Source organism: Branchiostoma lanceolatum, chromosome 18, assembly GCF_035083965.1.
Source record: "Branchiostoma lanceolatum isolate klBraLanc5 chromosome 18, klBraLanc5.hap2, whole genome shotgun sequence".
In the NCBI taxonomy this organism is placed as follows: Eukaryota; Metazoa; Chordata; class Leptocardii; order Amphioxiformes; family Branchiostomatidae; genus Branchiostoma; species Branchiostoma lanceolatum.
In genome coordinates this window covers 4,473,091-4,494,479 of record NC_089739.1, presented here as the reverse complement: position 1 = coordinate 4,494,479, position 21,389 = coordinate 4,473,091, and the positions used below count along the sequence as shown (strand labels likewise).

Below are 21,389 nucleotides of genomic sequence, written 5' to 3'. Positions count from 1 at the left end.
CACTTTGCAATTCAGCTTACTATGTATGATACATACTTGTTGGCTGCGAGACTGTATACGTTCATCGTGTAAAGTTTGAGTTTGAATAAGAAAGCCAAATGATCTTAATGACTGCCAACCACACAACAAACAACAACAAGAAAAAAAACTGTACATTGCGTGTTAATGTGAAGATTTGAAAGATTTGAAAATGTCAACGCCATGTACACATGCAATAGCAGCCATTGCTCTAAGGCCAAGCTGGAGTTCAACGCACCTAGTGAATTCAGAAACCATGGCATATCGTCTCCAAACCAGTGGGCATTTGATCAAACACTCCTGCACACCACATGCCAAGTAGTCATATTTCACTTCACTATATATAAATATCAACGGCGTGGAAAAATACAGTGCGTGTGGCATGTGCCGTCTTAATTACATTATTTTGACAAAATGATGACATGATTTCAGCGTTAAAGGTGGGTCAGACCTCGGCAAAATATACTAAGTAAATAGAGGACAAGGTATATAGAAGACATCGACAAAGTCTGTCACAATACGTGCCACAATACGTGTACCGCAAGGAATAATCTTAGCACCACTTAAAAAGATGTTCTTCCCCAAAGCTATGTTGGTATCAGTGAATTCAGAAAATGCATTTGAAGACTGTCGACAAACAACAACACAAACATACATAGCGTTTAAACATATGCACAATGTGACCGAAGACTGCAAAAATATTTAAACAAACATCAATGTGGCCATGTACACATGTAATGGCAGCCATTGCTCTCAGGACCATCTGTAGTTCAACGCAGCTAGTGAAAATATGTGTGACGTATGGGAGATAAATTTTGTATGGAAAATTGCTGATTCTCCCCATGCAAAGAGAACCCGCAAAGCCTACATGCCAGCCTCCACTGCCAGAAATGTCCAGCGAGTATGAATTCCACCTTAATTATCTCTCTAATGAAACTGCTTTTGCACGATAAGACCCCCATGTTGCCTTCAGCACTCTTAACAAACGTTTATGTGTTGACGTACATTTATTTGCGGCTGTTAATGATGTACAAGCTCAAGAAAAGTTCAGTGAATTCGCTAGCAATATACGACCTAAGAGGTAAGGTGCTCGTCTTTCGTTCGAAAGTCGGGGGTTCAGACCCCAGCCGGGCCATAGCAAAGACTAAAATAAAATCACGGTATAGACGGCTTTCTCTGCTTAACACTTAGCACTTATGAGAAAGAGTATGGTACTTAAACACACTCTTCTACTAGTGGACTAGCGCATTACTATGGTGTCCTATATGTGACCGCAGGGCTATAGGAACCGCACCTATACACTCAAAGGAGTTGGGGGGGTCGATAGAAGCCTTTTTCGATCGTAATGTGCAAATTATGTGTCTTTTGAGGAAGGCAACTTGAAGAAGTAGAAAGAGAATATTCAGGGTACTGAAATGGCAACGGCGCTCTTGAAAGAAGGTCTTATACCAGCTACATAGGCAAAATCAACACCCGGGTAACCGGTTTGCAGTAGGGTCAAACAAAAGAAGATATATAGTAAGAGCGTAATGGTTTCCTTCATCCGGAAATCGCCAATAAAGTCCCTGAACTTTTCTTGCGTTCGTACATCATTTACAGCCGCAAATAATGTACGTCAACACATAAACGTTTGTTAAGAGTGCTAAAGGCAACATGGGGGTCTTATCGTGCAAAAGCAGTTTCATTAGAGAGATAATTAAGATGGAATTCATGCTCGCTGCCTGCGGAGGCTGGCATGTAGGCTTTGCGGGTTCTCTTTGTATGTTCCAGGCAGAGCCAGCAATTATCCATTCAATATTTGCCTCCAGTACGTTACTCACACATATTCACTAGCTACGTTGAACTACAGCTGGTCATTAGAGCAATGGCTGCTATTACATGTGTACATGGCCACATCGACGTGTGTCTAAGTGTTTTGCAGTCTTCTGTCACATTGTGAATATATATGTATGAACGCAATGTGCAGTACGTTTGTATTGTTGTTTGTTGACACTTGCATTTTCTGAATTCTCTGGTACCAGCATAGCTTTTTAAAGAGGCCCTACGATTCTTCCTTGCGGTACACGTATTGTGGCACGTGTTGTGACCGACATTGTCCTCTATATACCTTACCCTCTATTTACGTAGTCTGCTTTGCCGTGGTCCTGGCCCACCATTGACAGCTTAACTTTCAGAGATGAGATGACATCATCATTTTGTCAATCTAATGTAATGTCATGTAATTAAGACTGCCACACCCGCTGTATTTTTCCACGCCGTTAATATTTAGTGAGATGAAATATGACTACTTGGCATGTGGTGTGCTGGAGTGTTTAATTAGATACCTACTGGTTCGGAGACGATATGCTATGGTTTCTGAATTCCAAATTACTTCTTGAAGATGATGTGTTCTAGCGGTTAATGAGATTTCCAGCGAGTGAAACCTCTCTGCAATTAGTTTGAAAACTCCTTTGTACATGGAGTACACATTGGCACACTTCCAGCCGTATGTGATTTTGCCTGCGTGCCGAAATTGGTGATTCTTTAAGTCAAATCAAATCTTGCCAAAACGCATTAATCAGCACAGCTGAAACGTTCTTTTCCGAGTGAATATGTTCAAAGCCTGCAAACTCAGTAAATCATTCATAAGATTCCTATTGCTCTACACGTTTACTGATTAACCTGACAGTCTAAGTTTTGTTGATTAATTTCTGAATCATTTTCTTGAATATTTTCTTGGTAAGTTCATTCCTAGGACGAATCTTTATGCAGAGCACTCGCAAAGTGCATGGCAATAAAGGTACACCAAACTCAATATGAAAATGCAGCACTTTCAGACCTTTTACGATCAACGAATCCCCGTGTTCCATAACTTCTTGAAGCTTAACAACATGTCCATAAAACGCACCGTATACGTGTATGAAGGAAGTTGCGGGGGCAGAGCTGGGATGAATGCCGGAAATATTAAATCTGAGGCCGTCCTAGGTCCCACGGCTCTAAAAACTCCTTTCTACCATTCGATAAAGCAATGGTTATGCATGCAATATATAAGGTGCTGGAATAAAGCTAGAATAAGCAGCGTGCCCTGGAAGTACACGTTGAGCGACAGCTTCGATATCTTTCGGCACAATTCGCCTCTCTTGGTTAATAGGCTGCCCGTAGCTAGCTCTGCTCAGTCTAGTCTCTACCAGGCTTCGTGCGATGGCTGGGAAAATAGTAGAAATCAGCCAAATAGAGTGAATAGTATGCCAGGGGTAGCCCGCTATACAGTGAAGCTCAATAGGCGATCACTGTATAGTGGACTACCCCTGGCATACTATTCACTCTATTTGGCCGATTTCTACTATTCTCCCAGCGATCGCGCGGAGCCTGGTAGAGGCTCTGCTCAGCCCTGATGCATATTTCAACGCACGTTTCCAGGCCTCCTCCAAGGTTTGATGACCCGCAATTTTGCCCGGTTGCCATTTACTCAACCGTGGGTTACGAGGAGGGAAATTGCACCGTCTTTCCCATGAAGGCTCATGTTTCCTCGCCTTTATCGGCACAAAGATGGAAAACAGTCGTGCAAATGCCCTACCATTATTCTGTAACCAGAAACAAAGGACGAATATCGTGACACTCTTATATATCCATCTTCTCAAAAGAGGAAACTAAAAAACAAGCTTGAGGAATAGTTTTGTTTCCGGTAGATATTTTCTTTAATGCGAGAAAACAGCTAACTTATTAAGAGGAATAAAATTGAGTCTTTGCTACTGGATTACTTAATTTTAATCTGAGACGTTTCAAACGCCCATCCGACGTTTTCTGTCAATGAGGAGATAATGTTTATTTATTTATCTAACTTATTGTTTTTGGTCTCATACTGTGAATAAAATGTTTCAAATAATGAAAAACGCAAACCTTAATCCTTGCGTTGTATCAATATCTTTTATGATATCCTTTCTGTTAATATGAAGAACCACCCTGCATATTGTTCCTGAACTCATACTGTGAATAAAACGTTTCCAAATAAAACTCCAAAGCCTTGCCTTATATCATCGTCTTTTTATCTTGCTCCTGAAAATCACCGTGGCGGCTTACCCGTTAAGCAGTGGTGGCAGGTACCCTAATAATTGAACACCCTCCGGCTCACAGTGGAACATGCGAGCATGGTAATCGGGGCCCGTAAGGGATCGGCACCGCTTGACGCTGTCAGTACACTACAGGCAGATTCCTTCATCCACACGCGGCGGCGCCGGAACACACCCACGACCATGGCGGGCCACCGTGCCGTTTTCCTGGCGCTTACCTTGGTGACATGGTTGCCGTGGTTGCAACAGACGACCGGGCAAGAGGTCTCAAGTGTTGAGGAGATTGTGAAAACATGCACCGGAAGGGATGTCCAGTCGCTCTGCGATCCTGAAGGCATCTTAACCGAGGAAGAGGAACTGGAAATACGGAGATCCTTAAACGGTGAGTCCTTATTCATATACTTCGTTTGACCTCTCAATAATGTCTGAAGAAGCGCGCAATTTTATTTTGTTTGCCACAATGGTCACTTGGAATACGATTCTTTCCTTGTTTATTCTCTGGACTCTGATATATCATCGTTTCTTATTCGAAGACCTGTTGGAGCGAGTACAATACTCACTGAGTGATTACCTTTAACCAATGCAAAGGCAAGCCTATTGTCTACCCTAACAGCCCAATTCCACTAACGATGATTATGCTAATTGTACCCATTATTTACAGGGTTCAAATTACCACTTGTATGTAACGCACTGTTAGCTACATAGGATTCCACCGGCTCTTTGAATCTTCATACTAGGAAGTAGATGGACATTTTTCCCTTAAGCTTGCGTTTGGAAATGTTTTTCTCTCAATGCAGCAGATGTTATTTAAGTGAGGCATTATCTAGATTCCATCTTAGCCACTGTAAACAGATGTACTCAATTCGTTGGCTTAAACCCCATTAAGTGGGTGCAGAAGACAGCGGTGGCCACCATATGCACATTTTGATATAAGGGGGCCTGCTGTTTGTACGGGGGTGAAAATAGATGGAAATCCTATCGATCTTATGCGCTTAATGGTCGAATGATATTAATTTTGCCATAGCGGTAATGCGGGTTCCGTTTGTAAATCTACAACACTTATCATTCTTTATACTTATAAGATAAGGAGAACTAAAAATCCCATCAGTAGCGATAACACACCCCTATCTAAGATAACGGCTTGTTGTAACAAATGATGCTAGACTGGACATTAACCAAATGATTGTAGAAGGGATCCTTCTATCCCTGGGGGACGGACTTGTGGTGGTAGCACTCTGGTTGTATGGCCTTAGAATGACTCGCCAATCATATCCTGGCGTGACAGTCCCGGCGACAGTTTGGACATAAAAAGGTAGGGTACTGGACTGTGGTCTCTCTTTTCATTCTTGTCTCTGTTACTCTTGCTGTTTTACCTGGCCCTTTGCTAGACCAGCCTTGACTGTATTATTCCATCAACAGTGATGAGCTACAAGCTGTTCCCAACTGGTTGGATCTTTGTCAATTAACTTCAGGTCGAGTTTGTAGATGTCCCCGAAAGCGCATTGATGGGCGCCCTACTGGGCGTTTCCCAGAAGCTAGTTGATTGTGAGATCTTCAAAACATTGCAGCACTGTACGCCAGTTTTCATAGGGTTGCGCAACTAGGCGTTTTTCTGTAGCTAGTTTATTGCAACGCCTCTACAACATTGCAACCTTGTGCGCCAGTTTCTATAGCAATCAGGGTACAAATATTCTGTTCTAGCTTTTTCCCTGTGTGAGCCTGTTGAGCGACATCCTAACAAATGTGTGGGGGCAGCGCGGAATGATAGAGTGTACTCCCGGCGACCAGAGAAACACAGCGTGAGCGTCAAACCTTTCTCTCAGCAGCAAATACATGCGCTCGGGAATACGCTAGGTATACGCACGTTGAAGTTCACGCTGTCCATTAGATGAATCACCCACTCAGCCGAGGGAGAATTCAGTTGTTAAGATCATGTTCATTCAAAGATTGACATTCTCGTCGTAGACTGCATGAAGGTCAATATTGAATTCTGTGTCAAGTTCAAGTGCGTTTGTTCCAGATAGTCTGATTAAACCGTCCTTCATGTCAAGTGTAGAAGTACATTTGGGGCATGATGCTATAATTTGTACATGAATTGTGACCATCCATATTTTGAATCTGCGAACTATGCTATACACATTGCTTTATGAGTTACGTTCCGATTGGTATTTGTCTTATGGCCATACTAGTTTAATCATACTTAAATGTATTACAATGTTACTACCGGATTTTTACAGCACGCATAGCAAGATTAGCACTCAAAATTGAATCAAACATGAGTTTGAATGATGTAGCAACGTTGTTTACATGAGTACTAGGGTATTGACCTCTTCCTGCGTTTGGAAGTGCTACATTAATATTACAATTGCCCAAGGCAAGGCAAGGCAAGTGGCAATCCAGTGGGATACATGCGTTACACACTTCATATTTCATATCCATACGAAGAGTAAAGATATTTTTCAAGCCTTCGGTGTGATCAGAACCTTATACAAATATTAATGTTGTCGGGATTGTTTGTCAACCTGAAGGTTGAATATGCATGGGATGGATAAAGTATGTGAGTAGAATCGAAGAATATTCTCCTATAATAAAAAGAACGAATATTTTTCGAGGCCTTCTGTAGGAAGAGAACCTTATACAAATATCAATTTTGTCGGGAATGTTTGTCAACCTGAAGGTTGAATATGCATTGGGTGATTGGAATTAAAGAATATGTTTCATTATTTTAATGAAAAACAAAAAACAAATATGTTTTGAGGCCTTTGGTCGTCAACTGAAATGAAGGCTGAATATGCATGGGGTGGAGAAAGAAAAAAAAGAAGAAATGTACTGTGTGAGAATCAAGTATTTTTGTTGTTTCTTGTTTTGTTTTTCTCTCTTAATTTCCTTCCTACAAGAATATTTTTCTCCATACAAGAATTGTCAATGTGGTAAGAAGAAACAAGAAAAAATGATTTTGTTAGTGTTGATGACAGCATGCAACCATCCCGCAACATTTGATAAGTCAATGTTGTTACTTGGATGGAGTTTCTACTTCTAAAGGTACCGATGGAAATGTTAACTGGTTCATACGGGTCGAACACCCCGCTACTATATCACTTTGCCCGGCGATATATTTGCGCTGACCCGGTTGAATCTCGACAATATTTTCCAGTGCAGCTGTAATGCATTTGGTCTACGCTTGGCAGGTTTTACGTCAGTTCAAATGCACACGTACGCCCACTTCTTTTCTGTCAAGCCAGAAATTTGCTATTTTTTCAGAGGTGTAATGTATGCTGAAAGAACAAAAATTGGTAAGCTAACGAAAGCACAGATACGATAAGAATAATGAAATTGGAAATGTAGATATGAAACTCACCTTCGCACATCAACACTCTTTAAAAGAAAACCTCTGTTTGGAAATAGGCAAAGTAGTAGGCAGCCTCAAGCCAATCGTGCACACTGACGCCGTATCTTCAGAAAAGACGCTGTAGCCGCAAGCTCCCCTTTATAACTTCATTCAAGCCCACATCCAGACTAGTTTCGCCTTGTGTGTGGCTTTCTCGATGGTTTAGGCTTTGTTTGGAAATGATTTTACTAATTTAGATTAAAAATCTGAATTTTTTTAAAAATGGAGAAAAAAACAACATTAGAGAATCTCTACCTGCCAACCCCTATTTTTTTAAATCAAAACCGTAAGCGAAAACAGACCATTTTTCTTGCTTGGCCGTAGCGGATATCTCAACCGTCCGATCTCCCCGTTCTCTTGGGTTATCTGTATTCTACGGGAGGTGAGTTGATTTATACACAGCGGCGACGGTCCGTGAGTCTCATACCTGCGTAGGGAACAACCTTCATCGATATTTATCTCAGCCTAAGGCGCGAAAAATTATTTCTTCCCCTTAGGGAAGCTGCGTATCCGCATGTGGGTGTTAGTGTGTGCTTTGCGATGATAGTAAAACGATTTGTCAAAAGTTTATGACATCGTGTTTCCAATGGCATCACCTATAGAATATGTATTAAAGTTAAACTGTAATTTTCAGCACAAGGAATTGGACTTACTCAACGTTTCCAGACTTACGCATATAAAATATCCTTGATATTTCTTAACCGCATTTATTCCAAAAACAGTTGTGAACTATTCGGATGAAGAATTATGATGACAACACCTCGGTATCGCTTTCTGGCACATCCCCTATTTTCGCTAAAAATTAGCAGCCTTTCCGAAACAGTCAGACTTAACTGATGAGCAAGCGATATTTTTGGCAATGTGCATTCCATCCAATTATTTTCCAGTTTTACGAAGTGCTGTTGAAACTACAAATTTTATTTCGCAAGGGCCGTGCACCTAGAATTGACAATAACCATATAAAGATCAAAATTGGCACAGGGTGTACGGGTGTAGTAGTGTCGTCGACAACTTCAATCGTTGAGTATGGTTTTAGTCTGATGTATGTGGTTGCCCTTTGGCAGTCGGACAAACTGAAGCCTAGATGTTGTATAACAAGGATCTAAGTGCTAGTACAGAGTTTGAAGTGTGTTAGAGCCATACCATTAGTCTGAGTACTGTTGTTGTAGTCTGGGCTGCATTGACAATAGATTTGCAAGAATCGAACAGGCCATCCAGCTGTCCGAAAATTCAATAAATAGATAAATAAATAAAAGATAGATAGATATATAGATAAACAAATAAGTCCGCTATATACGTTTGCTATAACATCATGAATCGATATCCGAAAATGAAGGTAACAGAAACGCAGCGTTATAGGTAAGTCAACTCTTGTTCCTAGCAATCATATCAAAGTGACATTGTCTAGACATAGCTTCTGAGATGTTTTCTGTAAACTGTAAGCGATGACTTAAAGAATACCAGACTAGAATTATTCATGAGGCAATAGCAGCATATCAGGGCCTACTTGGTGTGTAATAATGCATACCTGATATATTCTAATTGCAATATGCCGTGTAATTTCCCTCAGTGTCTATCGTCAAAGAAGGTGGTTGCAGTAATTATAATTACACCGTATTGGATGCACTGAGAAAATGACTTTATCTTTTAACCAAGTGTAGGTTGCGCAAATCAAGTCTATGAGACATAATGTCTAGTCAGTATCTGTATCTGTATAGCCGGTAAAACCGCCCTTCGGGCACGCGGCGCGGCAGCAGCTGGTTACGTTACACCGAACCGCCTGAATCAACAGCTATTACGCCTCGGTTCTGTAAGTGTAGCGTTTGTGTCAAGAATATATTTCAACTTCTATATTAGATGTATTTCAAACGTCAAATCTACATTTTTGGAGCTAGATGTCAAAAGATTGGGTGTGACAGGTGCCTGCGAGGCTGGTACATATGTGTTGTCGAAAAGAGGTTATACCAGCAGCGCGATCGCTGTCCAGTGGAATAGGAGCAGTGCTTGGTGTCCTACTGGGCGTTTCTCTGTAGCTAGTTTATTGCAACACAGTAAAAACATTGCAGCCTTGGCGTTGTTTCCTGTGTAGGCTTGCTGAACGACATCATAACAAATGTGTGGGGGCAGCGCGGAATGATGGAATGTACTCAGAGCAACAAGAGCAATTTAACGTGTTCGTCAAACGTTCCTCTAAGTCCTTTTTTGCTCTACATCCGACCAGTTGTTGGTTGCCGTGAATCTTCCCCCTAGTGGGTATGGGTATTCAATAGGGACACCTTGTTAGCTAACTAGGTCGCCTCTAAATCCTATTTGTGTACAAAAATAGACATTCTAATCATCCCAAGTCTTGCACCCTGTGTTCTTACCATTGCTTATTAGGGGCAGGCCAGAAATGATTGTAGTTGCTTTTGGACTGTAGTGTAGGCCACGTAAGTGATGAAGTATTTTGTCAATGATTATTAGTTGTTGTTGTGGTCGCGTTTGTTGTCAATTTCAGTATTTTGTCCGGCATGCTTCCTTTGAAAATACCCGGGGCATTTATCAAACTTTCCTAAAAATCCTACAGTATTTCAGCCTGCTCCTCAGTAACTTTAACACTTTCACTTAAAATAAGAAAAATTTTGTGTGGGTACCAAAGACCTATCTTTTTAATGAATCAGCTATCATAATGTCCAAACTAAAGTGCTTTAATTATAATGCGCCACAGGTACGTGAAATTTTGACATGTTGAGTTATTCGTAGATTGATAAATAACTCGTCTGCTAAGTTAATTAAATATAATTAATCGTCTAATAATACGTGGAGGTCCCACATAGCACACCAGGTGTAATATTACCTTCTGCTCACAACGTGACTGGAATTATAATCAACAAACTTCAACATCCTCTCTGACAACGTTAAACAACTTTTAATTCTACTTGATAGTTTGCTCTGTTCTACTGATATAAACTGTAAAATCATGCTAGCCACACGAAAGTACATCACGCTTTTAGCTATATGAATGAATGAATGAGTGAAGGAATGTTTTATTTCCGTGTCCTGCGACTCAATAAAGTCGCCCAGCCCATACGGACTTATAGGACACCAATTGAATACATAAACTTGACATGGGAGTATTGGTAGAGGTACAGTAGTAAATAATGATAATTCAGAAATAAATCATAATGATAGCAGAAATGAATAACACAAAATAATATGAGCATAATATAGTGGCAACACAAAAGGGACACACCTGGTACATTGATTCAAATCAATTCAAGAAAGCACGTGGTAAATGAACATAAATTAAATTCAAATCAAAAGTTGTTGAAGGTAACACACGTATGTCAACACAGTGCTAGTGTATAACAGTCAAATGTGTCCTTTCTCTTCTCGGAGGAAGGGTCGGGCTTACGTTTCAACTAGGTATTTGCTCATTTAAATGGAGAAAGACTGAATGCTGCCAGAGGTTTTTACCACAACTTCCTGACCTGCAGAACACAGTGGATCATCATTTGTTCATTTACCATTTTTCTACACTGTACAAGTGGAGGCAAGAATATAAATTGTGTTCAACTTGAGTCCGCCGTCATTTGGTCTTCGTCCAGTCATTTGTCATTTGATGTTTCTCGGCATAAAAAAGATGCTGTGTTTCTTCGTTCATGTGACGATGTCTACTGTTAATGACGTGCTGACATTTCTATTAACCCGTTTTGTTAGAGATTGCTGTGAGAAGATTTGATAATCCTAGGCTGAACCTTTGTGATAAGATTTACGATTCAATTTAAGCGTGTGGCGTCGGTAATACGCCCATTCCACTAGGGCGCAAACCTCCATGCGACCTAACCTTCAATCTTTTTACATGATGCTGAGTGTGTTTTGTTGTCTTTTCAGTCATACTTTAACATTTTGCAAAACACAAAACGTAAAAAAAAACGTTTTTTTCTAAGAAATTGTCGGAAAGGGTTGTCAAATTTTAGGCTACAGCGCGATCACAATGAGGTCGCCGCCGTAGTAAATTTTAATGATGATGATGTAGTAAGTTTAAGTCTGTCAGATGTATGTTGTTGTTCTCCAGGAGCTACATACTCATTGTATGATAGCTAATGGAGGGAATAAAGTATCAGTATAAATAAAAACGCACTGATGTTCTCACCATTATTGCCATCCGAAAAACCGATCATCTCTTTTCAAGTTCGCAATTTTTTACTTTCTTTCTAGAATTGGCTTGTTCTTTTCGATATATCTTCTCTTGTCTTCTAAAGCAGAAGACGCGGGCATATATTACGTTGGAGATATGTATTGAAACTTAAACGGAAGTAAATGAAAGAAAAAGTAAGAATGACAAACTGCACTTGAGGATAAAAGACGTAAATAGAATGCAAAGCTATGATGGATATCTACTTTAATTTCCATCAGTGCATCATTGTAATCAATTCAAAGTTCTCGACGGATCCTTCTTTAGTCACTGACGAAAGATTGAAGATGCTGTCTGAAACGTCTGACTGTTTCAAATTTTATCCAGTTGCTTGAGTAACTATTTTTGGCGTATTTAACTTCCTGGATGTCTAACCTTCATCAACGTACTCGACGGATCAATTTTTCCATTTTACTTTCGCATCGCGAAAAGCTGTCAGAAAAGACAAACACAATTCAACACAGTCTTGACTTCCTTGACATTATTCTACGTCTTTTTCGAGCAATTTATGACAAGATCTTCCTCTAAGAGCGAAAGATTGACAACATTCGCATGGGGAAATGCTTCGTGCTGCACCATAAGCCTTCATAACCACACAGGCTTACCCCTGGAAATCATTATTTCTCTGAAAACCTGCTATAATGTGGTGAAATCTCAAGGGTAGATACTGTAACGAATCGCAGGGGACAATGCTTCAGATTTGAAAGGGTAATGTTTGACCCATACTGGAGACTTGCGGCGTTTTCAGACGGAATTGTTATCTTACATCTGTCTGGCAACGTCAGCCAGGTCGCAAAGGGAACTAGACTGACGATTTTCCAAGTCACAGTTCAGTCTACCAATTTCACAGCCCCATGAACGGAAACATGGTGTCAAGCCTCCGGGTCGGATTAGAAAATATCGCGCGCTGATTACGCTCTACGGGTCGGGTAGTTGGCGCTCTATCATCAGTGGTGGGTTCATTCAATCAAAGCAACCACATGGCCTTCCCCCGTGATCTTAATAACAACATCAGCCAGGCAACATCAGAAGAATGTTAAGGCCTCTCTTCTGGCATTACGGGGGAGTAAAGTCCTAGGAGAGGGCGGATTAGTTCAATGGAGCATGAAAAATGAACACCAGGCCCTCCATCTTTACCGTGTGGAGGTGAACAGACGCCTTCTAGAAGGTTAAAGCTGCTTTAATTCGGCTCCCAACTTTGGGGGGAAATCCCGGAGTTATAGGTACCGAGGGAAAGCTGCCATGTGCACGGCATTCGTAAGGTGCTAGAGAGGTAACGAAAGTGACGTCAGTGAATAACACAGCAAACACGTATGTTTATAATCCTGTATGTATAGCCGGTATAACACGTCCTTCGGTGTAGCACACCAGCTTCACAGGCACGCAGCGCGGCGGCAGCTGGTTATATCACACTGAAAGCCCTCCCACACCTAACCTTTTGCTCATCTAACTGTAAGCATTCTAAAGCTATCTAGTGAGAATGCTCCTACAATACCTGGTGGCAACGGGTGGACTCCCGCGAAAATACCAATTAGTTTGCCATTAGTATTTTGTACACAGATCACGCTCTAACCCCCTCGAGGCCTTAGTAGACGAACAACAGAGGTGTCCGCAGACAACATAATCGCCTACTTAAATGTTACATTCGTGCCCTTTTTTCCTCATACATTGTACATATGTCTGACTGCATTTTCAAAAATGTCATTAACCTCAATCCCCTTATACATATAGTGTGTGCAGTAGAGAAAATACCGCATTGCCACATGCCGCATCTTCCGTGTATTTTGCACGGTAGACTCTCCAATACATTACACGTCAAAGCCTTTATTTTACTTCGCAGTGCTTGTTCGGCCACATTGCCGCTTTTCAACAAGGTCAAAGTGAAGTGGGGGGGGGGGCAGGAGTCACGGATAAAGAGTACAAAAACAAACTTAATGTAAACTTTACGAAAACGATATCAACACAATTAAAGATAATACAACAAAATAGATAATTAAATAGATGAATACATGAATGCATCATTAAGTACATTATTAAGTCATAACTCCTTTATCAAGGCTTGATTATGTATGTTCCATTAGGTATTTGAAACAGGTCAGGGATGTCGCTGTGGCTCAGCTGTTAGCAGCGTTACACCTTGAGACCCCAGTTCAAGTCTTTGGACCAGGACATCTCGGTTGGGGCTTCACTGTCTTTAGGAAGGGACGTAAACGGGATGTCCCTTGTTCAAGGAGGTGCCTTGAGTACGTTAAAGGGGAAGGGCTAGCAACCCCTCCCTGTAAAAACATACCCTGGTCCAAAACATTAAGGAAACTTGCTGCCCTATGTGTCACTAGGCACTACAGGGGTCTGAACGAACGATATTCAAGGCGTGTCATTTTCACCGAGTGCAGGTAAGATTACAGCAGTTGAATGTTGCCACGTATGCAAGGCAGCAAAAGGCAATCATGTTTAAAGCCCGCGAGGATTACAGCTTGAGCAAACAGGTGCACTTTACCGTTTCTTCCACTCATCAACAGGCCTGTCTCATTGCCACTGGCAACCCTCTCATTTAGGCACATCAAAGAGAGTACCGCGAATTTGAATCCGCGCAATCATCTTGAAATGGGCATGGTAAATGGTCTCATCATCGAAGAGTGAGAGCGTAATAGATAGATGGCTGAACTAAGATTACTACTTACATCCAAGTGCGTCGTTTTCTGTACTTGTTAGATGACGATCAAGAGCCTTGCGTGACTTCAAACAGGTCATTATCGTGGAGGATTTCTGTCGTAATTGGTAGAGATACACCGGCGTCCTTTACAACATTTTATCGATATGAAAACCATGCCTGTGAAAGTTGGATCCGATTACAGTCAGACCTGTGTAAATGGCGTTGTGCCGGCGTAATGGTTAGAGTTTCGACACCAAAGCCAGAATGCCCTGACATGCCATCGATGTTGTGCCTTTGGGAAAGACACTTTACCCGACTTTTCTCACTCCACTTAGGTGTAAAAATGGGTACCTGACTTCTGTTGGGGAGGTACAAGACAGAGGAAGGAGAGGAATGGGCTCCGCCTTCCAACATCATGGCCTAGACATACTAGACACAGTGGATAACAACCTACTGCCCCTACGCCTTCAAAACGGCTATGGGACTACCTTTACCTTTTAGATTTTTTTTACTTTTTAATCTTTTATTGTCGCCCTGGTGAGCCTCTTGAAGTATACCCGCCATCTTCCAGTAAACGTTGATGGCTCAGTAAGAGGCATTGTTCTTCAAGCATATAATTAAAGTAAAGCTGAGCATATTGTTATTGATGTGTTTAAAGGATGGGGACGACATCTTGAAACCTCTTTCACAGTTATCTCATTTAAAATCTTAAGTAGAGGTCGTTTCCTTTTTTTAAGAATCCATTAGTATTCTTTAGAGTACCTTTCTTTGCTTTACGAGCTCTTCGTCGTAACTTTAAACTTTACTTGATTCATAATGTCTTCTTTGAAATTCAGCCCGTGGTAGCTAGGGGAGTAGTTAGACGTCCTTTATGTTGTAAAATACGTCGTAACATTTCCTTTATTGCTCCTACAGCATTGACTGAGATTAGACATTAGAAAATTCGTAAGCCTGGGAAAATCTAAGGATTAGCTTTTAAAAGCCAGAATTGTTTCATCTTGGAACATTTGATAGTTTTATGTTGCTTCTTCTCATCTGTATTCATTATTTATATTGGAATGTGAGAATACATTACACATTGGCAGTAAGCGTGTTGCGTATTCTGAGTGGCAAGGAGGATCTGAAGAGGCATTCCGGTTTTCAACAAAATTCAACATACATGTAGCATTGTGTTGGTGTAAGGGTTTGGATGTTCGGCCAAGAACCAAGTTGTTCTTTGTTCGAATCCCTTGATGATGTTGTACCCCTGAGAGAGGCACTTAACACGACTTTTCTCACTGCACCCAGGTGTAAAAATGGGTAATGACTTAGGGTAAAGGGTAGAGTAAGGAGAGGGATGGGGTCAATCGTCCAATACCGTGCCCTAGACAGGGTGGATAACAACCCACTGCCCATAAGGACTCTGCAAGGCTATGACACTACCTTTACCTTTATCAGTATTGATCACCAACATATTTGCACAAGTTGTTTTGGCAATAGATCTCCGTCTAAATTGTATTGATGTTATTTGTATTTCTATTGAAAGCACTTATGCTGCCACTTGTATTGACTAATGCTGCAATTGCTAAAGTTTATAGACCTTCATCAAAGGTCAGAAAGGTTGCCGACAACCAGCTTTAATCAAGATGTCCCGATGACCTTCAAGCAAATGTCCAAAGGTGGCATCGACTTGCGGACTGGTACTTTAATCTGGCGTAAGTGCACATGTGCTGCTACTTAATTTGACACGACGGCGTTTAAATATTCATGTAGTGGGCTAATTCTAGGGGTTAATTGGCTTGAGTACGATCTACATACAGGAAACTCTTTAAGAGCGTCGCTGATTGCATAGAAGTGTGGAGGAAAGGGAGACTATATAATGTTCGCATGAAAGCTCATCTGTGTTGGTAGAGTACATTTTGGGATAATTTGAAGCTTTAATCCAGCACAAAAATTGATTCACCATGAATTTTCGGTGAGTCAATTCTTGTGTTGGATTAAAGCTTCAAATTATCCCAATATATATTTCAGATGATTTGACATATTTGGGATGTCAGCAATGACCGCGAAATAGGTCGAGGAATTAGTCCAATATTGGTCAATAAGACCATGGATAAGCGAGGAAAGCTCCATCGCAGGCAGTTTTATGTTTCCATCTCGGCCGTATCAAGCTGTATCCCCGATAAGTCTCCCTCGATATCTCTCTACATGGATGGATGACTATATGCATGGAATGTCTCAGCCGAGCAACGGCAAGATACCAAACGTGTATCAAGGCACTATATACCATCATAAACAGCGAATATATGAAATAACCTCAGATTTGTTAGTTGGAAAACAATTGACCTCTTCACGATGTATTTTACCAACACGGATGAGTTTTCATGCTAAATGTATAAAATAATCCCGTATGGAAATACTGTTTTGAATGTGTTTATATGGGCTTGTTCAATGACATATGTGTTACTTGTGGTAAAAACTCTCGATCTCGCCTCTTTAGGTATGCAAGTTTTAATCTTGCAGACACCCCGGGAAGCGAAAGAGGCACAATATTGGATTTCTTTAAAAAAATTGCCCCAAGGCAACAATTTGTGATTCCGGTATTTCTCCAGACATTTTCTAGGCACATTAAGGGTATCTTTTCCCAAATGGAATCCAGGGATGGTCATAACACTTTTTTTCTTCACTTGACATATAGACAATTGAAATGCCATTAAGTCTCATCGGTGGTTTCATGGAGAGTTGTTCGTGGCCTCCTTAAATAGCAACGGCGTCGTTTGCGCTTAGATAAAGCACGATGGTTAACAAGTCAATATACAGCATTGCCACAAGCTCGGCTAGCTTTCGGGACTTCGTCAAAATATAGGGACTGTTATGAATTAACGTCAATAATCCAAATGTATATCATGAAAGTCGTCTGCCTGTTCTAATTTGTTGCACCGTTACAGATTAGAATATCAGGGATTCCATATTCATATCACATGCTTGAACGGGCTAGCTAATAGCTAGTAATCCATGAGAGGCTAATTGCATGTTCGCATTGCTGTAAAGAAAAAAAGGCAACGTCAATGTTCTTTCTAGATCAATCATAAGAGATATATTGCTGTTGATGAACTACCTTGTAACACAAAGATAAATGGATCGGCAGACGAATGTCTAACAGTTTTAATTGATACCAATGGTATTACGTTACTCGCTTTCTATGAGCAATGACAACGAAGAATGATGCTGTCACATGAGATTGAGTAGCATACCAGATTGTCAAATAGTTTATATTGGTAAAATTCGCTGTATCCTACCATTCGTTCCCCCGACGTACTGCCTAATACCTAGGAAAAATTATTCTCCTTCTGGTCTTAGTTCTGAGAAAATATTGGATTGGTTGGTTATTCTCTCCCCGAAGTGATCCAACAAGTACATCTTAGCAAGGTAAAACTGGAATTTATAAGTCAATCTGTTTGATACATCTAATTGAAATCATACATTGTACAAGCACAAATATATATTGATAATGATCAAAGAATTTAAACGTTTAATACACATTCTTACATCAACTATTCAAAGCCCGCATCTGTTAACTAAGTGTGAAATATAGGTCGTCTGTTTTGAATTTCATCACTCAGATGTCAAATCAAAAATCTCATGTCCCTTGCCGGCCGCCGTCCAAAAAAAAAAGGCAACGGGCGGCGTGTTTTTGCTATGGTCTTTCTGGTAACCGAAAACATAACATTTTCCCCCCAGGCCTACGCTGTCAGACATACAATTTATGTATTGGGGTTAGTTCACTCCTGATTAACTCGTACCAGGGGTCATTCCATTTCTGATAGAGGCTTAATATCCAGCGGGCGGACAGAGAGAAAAATCAATGACTTCCTCGCAAAGTGGGTTAATTATATACATTCATTCATTCAGACCTCGTGTACTGGACAGATGCCGGGAAATGTAGTTCTTATTGGGGAGGGTACGTTTTATTCTGGCGTAACAGTTAGAGTGTTTGACCAGAACCCAGAGATTCTGGGTTACAATATCCGGCTGACATGTCGCCGATGTTTTATCCTAGAGAAAGGCACCTTTGGCGACTTTCCTCATTACACGTGCACCCAAGCGGTACCTGACTTCGGTTGGGGCTGACATGTCGCCGATGTTTTATCCTAGAGAAAGGCACCTCTGACGACTTTCCTCATTCCACGTGTATTCAGGTGTAAGAATGGGTACCTGGCTTCGGTTGGGGAGGTAAAAGCTGGTAAAAGGCGAGGGAAGGGCTTCACCTTCCAAAACCTTGCCCTAGACGCAGCGGATAAGAACTCAATGTCCCCACGGCCTCATGGCTACCTTTACCTTATCCTTTTTACGTCTTTTCTGTCCACAGGTTGGCGACAATGAGTTCAAGTTAAGATTACCCACAACATTAGCAAACTTTTGTTTCCATAGAGATACAACATTCTGAACTCCTATTGGCTATGCTACTCAATTTCTAAAAACTGGCTTTCAAGGATTCGAAGTGTTTAGTTACAAACCTCTCAGAGAGTGGCCACTAATGCCAGTAATGGGCGACTGAGTCTGTATAATACACAGAGAGGTGATTTCTCCTGATCCTTTCGATAGTGTTGCTTCACAGATTGGTACATTTTGAAGAATAATTGTGTATCATGTAATATACATGGCGCCAAACTCACTCTAGAGATGTCAGATCACTCTATCACTTACAACAAACTTCGCAGACCGTAATCCTTCAAGTGCGCTTGGTTCATTAGTCACCTGCAGTGGCGTGCGTGGAGATGTAGACAACAATTGTCAGTACACCAATCCAACATGGTTCAAGCATACGTGTTCTAAATAACAGAATCCCGTTGTAATATCTGCGGTGCAGACCCAAATACGAAAGAAAGGTAAGTGTCACTCTGATATTTGCGATGTAATGGCTAATGATTTTATTTTAAAACATCTACAGTACGTATAGTATGGGGTATAGCTAGGCCTTTACAAGATACGAAATGTACAAGATGATGCGAAATCGTCACGAATGAGTGGATGGTTGCTGCCTGCAAAATAGTTTATCTTTGACTATCCATGAATAGTGTTTGCTACCCATCTTCAGTGTTATTTGATGACCATCTCGTTTTGTATTGCTACAAATGCGCATGTCAATGCGTTTGAGCAACCTCAGAATGAAGCACCACTGTGTAGGTGGCAGTATCTGCATCTTTGTACCAAGCGGACAAATAATGGATTGTGGTTCAAAGATCGATTCTTCTACAACCATCTTACGCCTGATTCCGTATTTCACCCGTCTTTCACAGCCTTTTTCATCCGAATTACAAGTAGATCATTCTCATGAAATGCCATCTCTATTCCAGCAAAGGGGGCGTACGTTTAAGTCAGAGAGATTTGGATCAATCTCTCCACATGTCGACCGTACATGATTTATTGCAGTAGCTGATAGCAGGCCTGAATGTCATCCTCTGACCAGGCCCTTTCAATTAGAAGCGTGCGGTATCCCGTAAGCTGGCAAATCTACCATTGGATAATTGGGTCAATAAAATTTACATAACACGATGTCGGCTTTTTCTAGGACCTGTAAGTAGGGACAGGGGGTGGAATAATCTTTCGACTCTATATATCTCACTAGATTACATAATGTAGGAACCATGGGTATAGGAGGAAAAGCTAACGTGCATTTCCGCGACATTTCTAGAAGCTGTCAATCAGATTCCATCAACAGCAAGAATGCTTGTCTATATACAATGTATTAGACATTGCTGTTGACAATTAAAGAGAAAACACAAAGATGATTGGATTATACTACGTTATGAAGTAAGCATGGAGTAAAAGTGCATTACGTCGACATTTCTAGAAGCTGTCCAACAGATCCATCAACAGCAAAAGTGTTCGTCTACACATAATGTATTAGACATTGCTGTTGATAATTAAAGTGGCTGATAAACCACCTAAAAAAACACAAAGATAATTAGGTTACATCATGTAAGAAGCCTGGAGATAGGAGTAAAAGCTAACTTGCATTTCCTGGACATTTCTAGAAGCTGTCCAGGAGATTCCATCAACGACAAATGTTCTCGTCTATACACAATACATTAGACGTTGCTGATAAATGTAGGGAGTTTGGAGATGACATACATTTCTTCTACAAGCACAGAAGCTGTACATGCCCAGTAGATTCCATCAACGCCAAAAGTCCTCATCTAGACACATGATGTCTAAGTGAGTTCGCTACCCTTTTCGTATTCCCTTACTCTTAGCACATTGCCTCTCCTTTGCTTCGAATTCCTTTCTTGTCCCAAGCCTCAAGTGCCGCTACAAAATGCCAATCAATTCATCTATCGTATCAAGCAGTGGTAAATCCATAATTAAGACAAGTTTGGGGTTGCTTGAATCCTAATGTAAAAGTCGAAAATGGATATTGACATCATATATTTTCGGGCATTCTACCTGTCCAGTTTATACGTTAGGTTGAGGACATTGAAGAAATTGTAGCTTTGGGGTTTAGGAAATAGTCACCACTTGATGGTTGCTATTCAAATGCTCCCAGAAAAATGCAGTTCGTATGCTGTTCTAGAAGTCCTTGGGAACACACCGGATACAGAAAGTACGGAGCAAAACATGAAAGTTACAAGTTGACGCACATCAGGTTGTTACAGTGAGTGCTGTAAGAAAACAGTAATCTAGCCAACTTCAATGGATCCTGTATTCTGACTACCGTTACCCTGATTATAACCATGTAAATGTCAAACCACTGAGTAGGCTACTTCTTCAACGTCACAATGAAATCTCTTGGTATGATTGCTTATATTTCCCTGGCAGTGGATCAATGGACAAACAAATCCCTTCCGTTGGATTCTCAGATACGAGGTGTCACGTTTTCTTGTTATGTTGAGCTTGAAAAGGAGATTGATCACGAAGTTCTGTCAGAAGCTCGTTCGTCGCTGCGAATGTTTGGCTCAGTGCGCATAAACAGGAATTACACACCGCCATTTGCAATTTGAGCAGAGCCAAGGTTAGAAAAGCCTCTACAATTGGTCTAGACAGTTGCCGCGGAGTTGATTTGTTAAGAAAACAAAGATGAAACTTTTCCAGATACTAAAAGTGTGGAACCTGCTCTAAACACGC

The 21,389-nt window shown here is 40.9% G+C and overlaps 1 protein-coding gene across 3 annotated transcripts in view; it reads left to right on the top strand.

Moving 5' to 3' along the window:
• The first annotated feature begins 4,102 nt into the window (after window positions 1–4,102).
• LOC136424332 (uncharacterized) overlaps window positions 4,103–21,389 on the top strand; it is a 57,606-nt gene continuing 40,319 nt past the window's right edge. The window contains exon 1 of one of the 3 annotated variants that reach the window (XM_066412892.1): window positions 4,103–4,449. In XM_066412892.1, coding sequence (XP_066268989.1) covers window positions 4,146–4,449 — 304 coding nt within the window. In that variant the 5' untranslated portion in view covers window positions 4,103–4,145. The remainder of the gene's footprint in view (window positions 4,450–21,389) is intronic. The other 2 variants (XM_066412893.1, XM_066412894.1) reach the window with 2 other exon arrangements.